Here is a 13,111-nt window from a genome sequence, read left to right on the forward strand (position 1 = left end):
TGTGCAAGGTGTTTACAATGTTCATGACTGCTGTCTTGAGCTGAGCGGGCTCCATGCTTGCTGTGGTATGGCGTCTGCACTGTTCACCCAGGAAAAAGGCGTGAAACAGTTGTCTGCCATTGCTTTCCTGGAGAGAGGGGAAGGATGTAGGCATGGAATGGCTCTGAAGGAATCAGCTGTTTTTCCTCTGTGCTTCATCTAACTTTGGATCCAAATGGTAAAAGACAGTTGTTCCCAATTTAATAATGGCATCTTTTAGGAGTCTGATCAATGCCACTTAACTAGGGAGCAGCGTTCTAAAAATAGTTTACCTGGGCCACAGATCACCATAGCTTCCATATCTGGGGTGAAAATCAACCACTAGTACCTGCAATTTCTACCCGAGTCCCTATCAAATCTTTGACCTTAAGTATAAAATTACTCCAAGTCTCTGGCGTAGAATTCTTCACCAACCACACAACGTATCAGTAGCGATAGTGAGGTATAACGCCCCCAAATATGCCCTTTTATTTCTTTAATCTGGTGGCACAGATTTAAATTAGGGACTAAATTCAGGTGCAGTTTAGAATCCCTATAAGACAACAAATGTCAGGCATCTATTAAAAACAGGTATCTTTCTGCAGCTATATCACATTCAACACAGATTCCATTTTCTACACATTTGCAGCATCTCCCAGGGGTGATCTCAACAGAAACATCATTTCCATTTTTCTCATCTCTACCTAGAAAGGGATTGCATTTCCCAAATAATAGGCAACATGCACCTGATTAGGAAGGAGATATCTTAAGGAGAGACCTCATGCAGGGCCTGGGCCACAACTGCTTTGGGAGCCAAATGTATGGGTATTTTGCCTACTTACATGTCATTTACTAAGAAATCCTCTTCCCAACCCTTTAGGAAAAATATTGACCTAACCAACTGAACAACAGGGGGGTTGAGATGGTGATGGGGAATAAGGGAATCTCTCTGACTTACCCTAACTTCTTCTGTTGTTACAGAGGGTGAAATGACATTTTTCCCTATCCCTGCCATGTTCCTGCTCTTTGTTATAGTTCAATATATTTTAAGTGAGGAAAATGGTAATAAAAATATCTGCTCTCCAGCAAAACTTGAAGCAACATCAAAGCAACTGGGAATGAAATAATTTGTTCCCGAAGGGGAAACTTAATGACTAACAATTGCTTTGAAATAGGGGAACAGTATAACTGTGATGCTCAGGGTTTGTCTAGACTAGGAAAAGTGATGGAGTTTAGGTTAGGTCAAGGGGAAAGCTAATGCCAACCACTGCAACCGGGCTGCATCTGCACTACAACTATAATTGTCTTTTTACACCAAGATCACTAACTTGAGCAGCCAACGTCATGTACAGTCCTAGTGGATGTAAGGCCCAGGTAGTTTTTGCCTCAGTGTAGCTTGTTGGGATCAAATCTCTCTCCCTCACCTGGAGCTGATGAACATTCCTGGCTGGAGGGACACTCTATATGCATCCGAAGAAGTGGGCTGTAGTCCACGAAAGCTTATGCTCTAATAAATTTGTTAGTCTCTAAGGTGCCACAAGTACTCCTGTTCTTTTTACACACACCTACGACTCAAAAGGAAAGGAATTGATAGAAAAGATCACAGGACTGACCCTAAAGCAGGGTGAGCTGCAGAAGCAGGGAACTCATCTGGGGAAGCTGAGAGACTCTGGTGAAGATGGTGCAAAGATCACTATATTGGAATTAGCAAATGTGATTTTTTTTTTTTAAAGAAATCTTTGGCCAGCCCTAATCAAGGCATTTCTCACAGTTCTCTCCCATTTTGATTTTCTGATGTCTAATAGGGAATGACCTCTGATTGAAGCTTTTCCCACATGCAGAGCATGTGTAGGCTCTCTCTCCACTGTGGATTCTACGATGTCTGCTCAGGCTAGAGCTCTGTTTGAAGCTTTTCCCGCACTCAGAGCATGTGTAGGGCATCTCTCCCGTGTGGCTTCTACGATGTGAGATAAGGTTTGAGCTATGATTGAAGCTTTTCCCACATTCAGAGCATGTGTAGGGCATCTCTCCTGTGTGGATTCTCCGATGTGTGATAAGGGCTGACGTCCGACTGAAGCATTTCCCGCACTCAGAGCACGTGTAGGGTTTCTCTCCTGTGTGGATTCTACGATGTGTGATAAGCTGTGAGTGCCGATTAAAGCTTTTCCCACACTCAGAGCATGTGTAGGGCGTCTCTCCTGTGTGGATTCTCTGATGCGCGATAAGGGCATAGCTCCAACTGAAGCCTTTCCCACACTCACAGCATCCGTAAGGTTTCTCACCCGTGTGGATTCTCCTATGTGTGTTAAGGTATGAGCTCCGACTGAAGCGTTTCCCGCACTCAGAGCATCCATAAGGTTTCTCACCCGTATGGATTGTCTGATGTGAGATAAGGTGTGAGCTCCGATTGAAGCATTTTCCACACTCAGAGCACATGTAGGGTCTCTCTCCTCTGTGGATTCCCTGATGTGTGAAAAGCTCTGAGCTCCCATTGAAGCTTTCCCCACACTCATGGCATATGTAGCGTGTATCTTCCAAGTTGATTCTCTCGTGTGTAATAAGGTCTGAGAGGCTACTTAGGTTTTCCTCTGGCCTCTGCTGAGTCTCACAGGCTTTTGCTTTTTCTGGGAGTGCACAACTCCTGGAAACATTCACGTTGGATCTTCCTGATAATGTTCCATGTGGTTCTACTTTCTCAGCATCGTCCTGCTGGGGATTCTCCTCATTCTCATTCACCATCCCAACACCTGATGGGAGACAGAGAGAATCCAGACATAGGTCACTGCCTGTGCCTGACAGAAAGGAAATCTCAGAGACAGGAATGGAAAAAGGGATGAACAAACCAAAATATGTGCGGGAGAGATCAAACCTATCAGGAGCTGATTTTCCCCAAACCCTTCCCCAGAGGAGAGAGGAAGGGATCAGTTTTGGTCTGCATCTCACCAGAACACGCAGGGGAAAGTGGGATCAGGGAGGGATCTGCTGCCAGTTTTCAGTCAGGATAGGTGGGAAGCCATGAGTGACATCTGCCTAATGATTCCACATCTGCAGGAAACAATCTTAAACTTGGAGAGCTCACAAAGTCTTTGTAGGGCATCCCAAATGTTTCCTGTATTCATGGACAGTTTTTGAGTTGGTTTAACCAATTCCTAACCTGTGAAGGCAGCTCTAGGGAGCACTTTTTTCTCAGAGCCGTAGAGGTCTGGAACCCATGGCTCTTCCCCTCGTTCCAGCTGCAAGATCACATCAGGTTTGGAAACTGGAAACCCTGCTCAAGGCAAAGAAAACAAGGGAGGTCAGTGGAATTTATGGGATACTTGTCACAAAGAACATTCCATGGTTTTAACCCCAGCTCATTTTTAAGCAGTAACATCCCAAGGCCAGCTTCCTTGGCTCAAAGTGGCAGGAGAGTTGTTATTATTATAAATCATATTCATTACCTTAGTGCCATCACCACCAGATAAAGAAACAGATCTTAAGATGGTTAAAGAAAATTTAGTTCGATAGCATCCTGTCTGGCATGAAATCACTTATCAACGGTTGTGGTACCCTCATTTCTGTATTGTTTTATCTTTATGGCCACTACTTTTCTATTGTTAATCTGTCTGGTTCTCTAATTGTTTCTGTCTGCTGTATAATTAGTTTTGATAGGTGTAAGTTAATTAGGGTAGTAGGATATAATTGGTTAGAGAATTATGTTACAATATGTTAGGACTGGTTAGTTAAATTTCAGTAAAATGATTGTTTAAGGTATAGCTGAGAATATGACTATATAAACTGGGGTCAAACAGGAGGGGGAAGGGAAATTGGAATCAGGTTTATTAATGGGGGGAATGGGAACAGGGACACAGACAAGGCTCTGCGGCATCAGAGCTGGGAAGGGAACACTGGGGAACAGACTCTCTGGGAATATAGCGATAAGCCCAACTGGTGTAACGGACTTTGGAATATGCTTGCTTGGAAACTAACCCCAATAAACATCGCATTATCTGCCCTTCAAACTTGTGGTCTTTTGCTGCTTGCTGTCTGCGTGACAAGAACCAGTGAAGTGGGAGGGTGAAGGGAAAGCCCTCTAACAAAACTGACATGACCTGATAACCAAGAGGTAAGCCTTAGAGGAAGGTTTTAATACACTTTGTAACTGATGAGGGATTCCCACGAGGACTGATGAGGGTGCAATGGTAAATACACATTTAGATCCTTTTCTTGTTTTATATCTTTTTCCCATAAGACTTAACTTCTGGCACACTGTCATGGATGCATGGCATCTGTGCAATGCCCTGGCTTTTAAACAGTCCTTGGGAGGTGCCCCTTGAGTGCGCTAGACCCCCAGGGGGTTCCACTCTTCCACAAGGATAGGCCATGTAGCTTCAGCACCTGAGACTGAGCCTCTGGTTTCAACACTCCTATTTCAACCTGTGAGCTCTGCCAGCAGGTCCAGCTGAACTACACTCCTGTTCAGAGACTGTTCCTCATTCATGCTTCAGTGCTCCTCAGCAAGTTTTTGCTGTGACACTGGGCAGACTGTTAAAATAGAGCAGGGTTTATTAGTCAACTGAAACACAGCATTAGAAAGTATTTAGATTAGGACAGAGAAGCAAATAAGATAATATAGTCCATATTGGCCAATGCTCTTGAGCCATGCTGCTGTTATAAACAGTTTGGTTTCCTTTCAGTTTGCCTGTCCATTTGTCTTCGCTCCAGTAGCGCTCCCTGCATCAGCAAACCCAGTTCTTCCTGCTCCCAGAAACATAACGAGTCCATGTATGCTTCACTCAGCAAAGCTGAGATCCTCCCATGGACAAGTGAGAATTATTCCCTTGTCTCTGTCGGGTATTCCATTGATGTAGGTTGGTCCCAGCCTGTCCTTAATGACACATTCATATCACCCCATAACAGCTACGTGACCAAACACCTCAAGTCTCCTGCTCTTTATAATCATAGCAATACCAATCACAGAAGGAAACTGAGACGCATATTGGCATCATAGAAATATCACGAAAATTCCCACCTCTATCACACACACACACTGCTCACAGCCCTTGGAGAGAAAGCAAAGCACAGCAACTGGATGTTAGTCCAGTGAACACAGTGGAGGACAAGCTGCAATCCTCAAACCCTGGTCGAAAAGGAGAGGCATGTGGGTCCCTACCCATAGAGAGGGGCTGGCTAGAGGGCATTCCTTGAGCAGACCATGGAGGCAGGTAAAAGGCTTAGCTACCCTAGAACTGTGACATTGCAAAAGCACATTTTGGGGAATCAGGAAATCTAGTGACTTAGGTGTAATGGGAGGCAGAATTAAACTCCCCCAGTGTGTGGAGAAGGCTGGGGAATTAAACACTAAAATTCAGGAACAACAGCCTCTAATTCTTCCGGAAAAGGAGAAGGTAAGAAACAAGAACTGGGCCATGTAACGTCAGGAGGGACAGGCTCAAAGATCCAAGGAGCCTGGAAGGAAGACAGCTTGTGGCTGCTGCAAATGGGGAGAGTGGGGCCAAGACTCTCTCCAAACTCTCACTCCTGTTGACCCCGACCTGATTTTATGATCTATGACCTAGTCACATGTCTTGTGGCAATTTTATACTTGCTAGAGGTAAAATGTCATTATCAGAATATTGCTTATTAGCTTGGAATGTGCATGCAGGGGCAAGGAGGTGAACATAAGTAAATGGGTTATTAAGCTTGCTACAGTTAAGGGCCTTATATTAGGTGGAGGCTTTGTGGGAGTAGTTACGCTGAAGTCTGGGATTTACCTGAATAGGACTAAGAAGAGAATCCCAGGTCAGATATTTTGCACCCTGATTTCGAGAGACTAACAAGGAACCACAAACAGGTGCAATACGCCATAGGATTCTGAAAGGAAGTAAGTTTGGGGCGGGCTTTAGCAATTAGGTTGCTATGCAGTATCTCAGCAGTTGGACGTATTCATATATTGGAATTAATAAATAAGTGATGTAAATCATGAGTATTAATGCTTGATGATTAATTATGGACTTCCCAAAGGCCACTTATGGTTTGGGGCAGCTGTTGACATTATTTTAATCAGAATAAAGGAGCAGATATGGTATATAGTCATCCTATTACCATAAGGAAGCGGATAAAATACCTCTCCCAGTTACCATTTTTTCATTTTGTCAGGTTCCCAAGTAAAGTGAAGCAGGGCCTCCATTCTGATGGTCTCCCTTGCCCCTCGATCTTTGTTTCCAATGGTGTCCATAACTTGTAAATATGTATAAGGCAAGATCCTCTTTACTATACTTATCTTAGTCTAATCGTTATGTGTATTGATCCTTACCTATGATTTCAATTATAACTGTCTGTATTAAATCAAGTTTCACCAAATTCCATCTTCTCAATTAACTTTGAATAGCAATGTACAAGGGCAAATTGTACCCCAATATGTAATCTTAGAGGTGTAAAAAGTGCCCATTTGTGCCTAGGTAGTGGCCCTGCGATGGGCGGGAGGAATGCAGCAAGGACTCAGGATCCGTGGCAGGGTTGCTGTGCATAGAGATGGGGAGGTTATATGGGGTAGCGGGGTAATGAGCGAGAGAGGGAGGTCAAGAGTTAAAATAATAATATTTGGGGGGGAAACGTAAAAAGAAGTGAAACAACAGAAATAAAACTGGAGCGTAGGCTCTAAAGCAATAAGACTTGGGTAGGGATTCAGGGTTAAATGTCTCAGATCCCCCACAACTGTAGATCACAAAACTTCTCCTCCATTCCACTGACCCACCCAGCCCACTTCTTGGGTGCCCTTCCTCCACACTCCCCTCCCCTTCTTCCCATTGCTCTCAGCCGTCACCACCTCCCAGCACCTTGGGAGCTTCTTGTATTCCCTTCTCGTCTCTCACTACCCCCTCCATCCCTGCTGCTTCTTAGCTCTCATCCTGCACACACACTCACCATTTCCTGGCACCCCAGAATTATCTACTCCCCCCGCTTCTTCTCCCCTTGCACGGCTCTGTTCTCCCTTCACCCGGAGGGTCCTGAATGGCAATATTATGTGCTCTCCTATCAAAAGATGAGCTCATCTGACTGTCACACAAGCCATGCATCAGTCATCGACCTATTTACTCAATTTAGAATTCTACAGGTGGCATATTTTCCTCTTAAAATGAGGAAATGGCATGAAAGCTATAGTTATTAATGCAGTTATTAATGTATCCAATAAGGATACATTAAATGCAATTTTAAAATGACTGATGGCACCAAAAAGGCACATGTCCAAAAATTATTCTAGTGGGTGGGAGATAAGGAAAAAAAAGGAGGGCAAGGAAACTTGTCAAAACTTCTATGATGAATGAAGGTATAAAGTTATTACTACTCAGGTTCTTTAGAGACCTGACAGCTTCTAATAACAGAGGGGACAGGACTCCTTACCCAGAAAGACCACCGTCTCATAGTTCTCCTGCATGACATCCCTGTAGAGGGCTCTCTGAGTGCAGTCAAGCAGAGCCCCCTCTTCCCTGGTGAAATACACAGCCACCTCCTCGAAAGTCACCGGCCCCTGAAAGAGCAAGAGTCCAACACTCAGTACCTGCTTCCCCACTCACAACCACACTACTCACGGAACAGCAGCACGAGGTAAATGGAAGCTCCACGAGGCACATTTTAGCAGAGTCCCACCCCACCTTGCTTAGAGCAGTCAGGAGGCATCAGAGGATAGAAAGAGAAAACATTTGTGTCTCCCAGCTGACAGACGGAGGCAGGGTCTTCACATACCTACTAGCCAGAGCTTGATATAGGACAGGGGTCTCAAACACGCAGAACGCATGGCCCGCGAACCCCTCGCAGCCCCCCCGCCCTCCCTCAGTGTTTACCAGAGCGGCTCTGGCCAGATGTGCACCGGGAGCAGGGCAGGCTCCCTGCCTGCCCTGCCCTGCCCAGCTCCAGGAAGAGGCTGGAACATGGGGAATGGGGGGCGGAGGGGCTGTGTGTGGCTGTTGCTTCAGGCAGCGCCCCCAGCAGCTCCCATTGGCTGGGAACGGGGAACTGCGGCCAATGGGAGCTGCTGGCGGCGGTGCCTCAAGCAACAGAAACACACAGCCCCTCCGCCCCCCCTTCCCCACGTTCCAGCCTCTTGCAGGGGCAGGGCAGACAGGCAGGCAGGCAGGCAAGGAGCCTGCCCTGCCCTGCCCCCGGTATGCGCCGGGCCAGATCCTGGCCCCCGAACCCCTCCTGCAGCTGAACCCCTGCCCTGAGCCCCCTGCACCCCGACCCCCTGCCCTACCCTGCACCCCGACCCCCTGCCTCACCCCTCCTGCATCCCAACCCACTGCCCTGAGCCCCATGCCGCACCCCGACCCCCGCCATACCCTGCACCCTGACCCCCTGCCCTGAACCCCCGCTGCACCCCGCACTCCTCTTGCACCCCAACCCACTGCCCTGAGCCCCCTGCTGCACCCTGCACCCTTGCTGTACCCCTCACCCCTCCTGCACCCCCCACCCCAACTCCCTGCCCTGAGCCCCCACCACACCCCACACCCCTCCTGCACCCCCTGGGGGCAGGGAGGGGGTGGGGATTTTGGGGAAGGGGTTGGAATGGGGGCAGGGAAGGGGTGGGAAGAGGCAGGGCAGGGGTGGGGCCTCATGGAAGGGGTGGAGTAGGGGCGGGGCTGAGGGCGGCAAGGGGGGGAGGTGTCAGTAATGCGGCCCTCGGGCCAATGTACTAGTCCTCATGTGGCCCTCATGGTCATTTGAGTTTGAGACCCCTGATATAGGAGATGGGGCTGTCTCTGGACCCTGCTGATGGCTCCCTGGTAGGAATCCCAACACACTCCAAATAAAATATATGGAAGAAAGGGGAAGTCCATAGGAAAGAATATAAGTGAGAAGGTCAGAATTGTAGAAAACTGGCTATCAGAAATCAATGATCAATCAATGACAATAAGAAGGAACTTTTTAAAAGTATATTAAGTACAAAATTAATCCTAACAATGGTAGTGGTAAATTACTAGATGGAAATGGCAGAATTATAAAAAATAATGCAGAAGAGGTAAAAGTGTTCAATAAATATTTCTTTCCTGGATTTGGAGAAAAACAGATGTTATACTCATATCATAAGATGTTGACGACGACACTCTTTTCATTCCAACAAGAACTCACAAGGACGTTAAACAGCAGCTATTAAAGTTAGACATGTTTAAATCAGCAGGTCCAGATAACTTGTATACAAGAGGTTTAAAAGACCTGGTGGAGAAGCGTGGTGGACTGTTAATGTTGATTTTAATTAAAACTTGGAAAACTGGGGAAATTCCAGAAGACTGGAATAAAGCTAATGCTGTGCCAATATTTTAAAAGTGTAAAAGAGATGACCCAGCTAAATACAAGAGTGTCAGTCTGACATAGATACTGGACAAGATAATGGAGCAGCCAATACTGGATTTATTAATAAAGAATTAAAGGAGGGTAATATAATTAATACCCATCAACAAAGGTTTACAGAAAATAGATCCTATCAAACTAACTGGATATCCTTATTGGATGAGATCAAAAGTTTGGTTGCAGCTAATATTATTGATGTAATATACCTAGACTTCTGTAAGGCATATGACTTGGTTCAGCACAATATTTTGACTAAAAAACTAGAATGATACAAAATAAACACAGCATACATTAAATAGATTAAAAACTGTGATTGTAACTGGGGAACCGTGGTCGAGTGGATTTATTTCTAGCGGGTTCCCACAAGGATTGGATCTTGGCCCTGTGGTATTTAACATTCTTATCAATGACCTAGAAGAGAAGATAAAATCATCACTGATAAAGTTTGCAGTTGCCACAAAGATTGGGAGTGGTGGTAACTAATGAAGTGTCAATAGATTTAGGCTCCAGCACTGAGAGTCTGGGAAGTTTTCCCAGCCCGTGTTGGAGGGCTATTTCCTGTTCCACAAAGAGGGGAAATTCCATTCCCAACTCCTGTGCCTTGAAATTAGGCCCTATCTGACACTGCACCTCATATTCAGTATAGTGGTATGATTATAATAGGATTAGGTCATAATTATGATGCATTCTGTGCAAGATGCATCATGTGCGGGGTCATTGGAAAAGTTATGATTTGCTGAATAGGATTATCCTATTTGTGTGCATAGATCATGTTTGTATCTGAAATTATGAATACTGACTTATGTATCTGTATTTCAAATGTGTTTACTCTGGGTAACACCCACAACGAGCCTTTCAGGTACAACAATAAAGAAGCCAGACAGTGCTGATGGCTCATCAACAAAGACAATGGACCATGGAAGAGCTTAGCCTTCCCGTGAATGATTCAGCCAGCCTATGAATCAGGGCTACTATGACTCAGCAGTGCATGTTAGGTCATGTGACCAGACCACATAACACTGAACTCCATTTTGGTACCTGTATTTTTCCACAAACTGGACTGGGAATTGAGTTTGGAACAAGGGGTTCCCCCCATATGGAAAAGCTACATAAGGTGGGGTGTGACATCATCTCTTGGCCTCATTCCCCACACAAGAGAACTCCTGGAAACACGAGGAACAAAGACTGAACTGTGGAAAGTGCTGGTCCCAGGGTAAAGGGATTTCTGGCTTGTGTATGGAAACTTGGTGGACTGTTTGTATCTTCAGTCAGGGCGAGAAATTGCTAATTCAAATTCTATCCATCTAGTATGTTAGGCTTACTTTGAGTTTTTGGTTATTCTAAGTAATCTACTTTGATCTGTGTGCTATAATTTATAATTGTTGGGATATGTTAGGGTTAAGTAAAAGACCTGGGAAGCTGCTAATGTGCTGACATGGCATTAGGGGAAAAAGGAATAAGCAGGCAGTAATTCTTTGCTTAATAAATAAGTTGCCATACTTTTCCTTTCCCTGTTGCTTGTAAGAATTGATAAGGATGCAGCTGCATGAGAAATGTAGTTGTCGGAATGAATGTACTTTGTGTGAAAGAAAGTAAAAGAAATGTTATCTCCCCCTCCTTTCCTTTCCCAGCTACATATACAAGCCCTGGCTTATGGCCCCTTTCTCTCTCTCTCCCCTGAGAACTGCTGATTAGGGAAATTTGTAGCAACACATTCATGCACAGAACTGTATTTTCAAGGTAAAACTATCTGTATGACATGCGTAATCCTGCGAATAATAGATAGGGGTGGGTATACTAACAGTATGGGTGTTTCTATTACTTAATAAGGGTTTTGGGGGTGTTGCAATGGATGTACGCATGTACATACTAACTTAGATAAAAGGAGTGTGATGTAACTAATCCAGTGCTTACTCGACAATTGGGTCAAGGGGAACAAGTATCGCAATAAAGAAGCCTGTACTCATATCCGCCTCTGGGCCAACCTGCTCCTTTTTTCTTCTAACAATAATCACTTAAATCTGTCTTTCTGCAGTTAATAAACTTGTTTTATGCTTTATCTTAATTAGTGTTAAGTATTTTGAGTGAAGTGTCTGGGGAAAATCTGAGCTTGGTTAGCAGAAGCTTGTTGTGCATCTCTGTCCCATATCAAGGGGAAGGTGAAATATATTAATAAGCTTACATTATAGAGATCCCTGTGCACTATAAGATGATATAATTCTGGATTTATACTACAGCAGGTGTGCAAGGTTAAGGGGCTGGGAAATCTGCTGTTATCTTCTATCTGTTCTTGAATGGCTTAGGTAAAGCACTTAGGTAGCTTAGTTGGGTGTATGGAGCCACTTGCTGTCGTGTTGGGAGATAACAGGGCCTGGAGAGGCTGGCTGAATCTCCAGCAAAGCAGTGTGAGAAGGGCCAGCCCAGCGTGAGGGTTAGAGGGGACAGCGGTTCCCAGAAGCCCCCCTGATTGCACTCCAGGGGTGACAACCCATCACACCCTAAATTACACAAGTCTCAGTGGGCTTGTCACATCCTGTTATTTCCTGCCTCCCACCACCTGTAGCAACTACCACCTTCCTATGCCTTTACTGCTCCTCTCCCTCCAAGCAGAGCCCAGCACCAGCTCTCTGATAATCTCTTACCTGAGCCAGCTCCATTGCAGCCATTTCCTTCCCCCTGGGAGGATGGGATGATCTGGAGCAAAACGTGGACGTTATTTTGTAGCCTGACAGGATGAGAAGGGCAATGTGAGAGAATTCAGACGGGGCTTTTGTACATTCCACAAGCTGATTCCCCCCAGGATTTTTTCCTGCTAATGGACATTCTAGGTTCTGCACATTGTGCCACCCTTATTCCAGTACAGTCCTAGCCCCATCCCACCAGGGTGTAACTCTCTGAGAAATGGTAATACCCTCCCAGTAACACTTTTAAAGTTTGCGGACGATACCAAGCTGGGAGGGGTTGCAAGTGCTTTGGAGGATAGGATTAAAATTCAAAATGATCTGGACAAACTGGAGAAATGGTCTGAAGTAAATAGGATGAAATTCAATAAGGACAAATGTGAAGTACACCGCTTAGGAAGGAACAATCAGTTGCACATATACAGAATGGGAAATGAGTGCCTAGGAAGGAGTACTGCGGAAAGGGATCTGGGAGTCATAGTGGATCACAATCTAAATATGAGTCAACAGTGTAACGCTGTTGCAAAAAAAAAAAAAGAAACATCATTCTGGGATATATTAGCAGGAGTACTGTAAGCAAGACACGAGAAGTAATTATTTTGCTCTACTTCACACTGATTAGGCCACAACTAGAGTACTGTGTCCAGTTGTGGATGCCACACTTCAGGAAAGATGTGGACAAATTGGAGAAAGTCCAGAGAAGAGCAACAAAAATGATTAAAGGTCTAGAAAACATGACCTAGGAGGGAAGATTGAAAAAATTGGGTTTGTTTAGTCTGGGGAAAACTCAGAGGGGACATGATCACAGTTTTCAAGTACATAAAAGGTTGTTACAAAGATGCCAGAGAAAAATTGTTCTTCTTAACCTCTGAGGATAGGACAAGAAGCAATGGACTTAAATTACAGCAAGGGCGTTTTAGGATGGAGATTAGGAAAAAAAACTTCCTGTCAGAGTGGTTAAGCACTGGAATAAATTGCCTAGGGAGGTTGTGGAATCTCCATCATTGGGGATTTTTAAGAGCAGGCTGGAGAAACACCTCTCAGGGATGGTCTAGATAATATTTAGTCCTACCTTGAATACAGGG

At 45.0% G+C, this 13,111-nt stretch overlaps 1 protein-coding gene across 1 annotated transcript in view; it reads right to left on the bottom strand.

Annotated features, from left to right (window-relative positions):
* Positions 1–1,735: 1,735 nt before the first annotated feature.
* LOC117869347 (zinc finger protein 251-like) overlaps positions 1,736–13,111 on the bottom strand; it is a 30,617-nt gene continuing 19,241 nt past the window's right edge. Inside the window, exons 2-4 of the mRNA XM_034756131.1 lie at positions 11,988–12,070; positions 3,173–3,286; positions 1,736–2,765 (exon numbers count right to left, since the gene is read on the bottom strand). Coding sequence (XP_034612022.1) covers positions 1,768–2,765; positions 3,173–3,286; positions 11,988–12,070 — 1,195 coding nt within the window. The 3' untranslated portion in view covers positions 1,736–1,767. The remainder of the gene's footprint in view (positions 2,766–3,172; positions 3,287–11,987; positions 12,071–13,111) is intronic.

Source organism: Trachemys scripta, chromosome 23 (genome assembly GCF_013100865.1).
Source record: "Trachemys scripta elegans isolate TJP31775 chromosome 23, CAS_Tse_1.0, whole genome shotgun sequence".
NCBI lineage: Eukaryota > Metazoa > Chordata > Testudines > Emydidae > Trachemys > Trachemys scripta.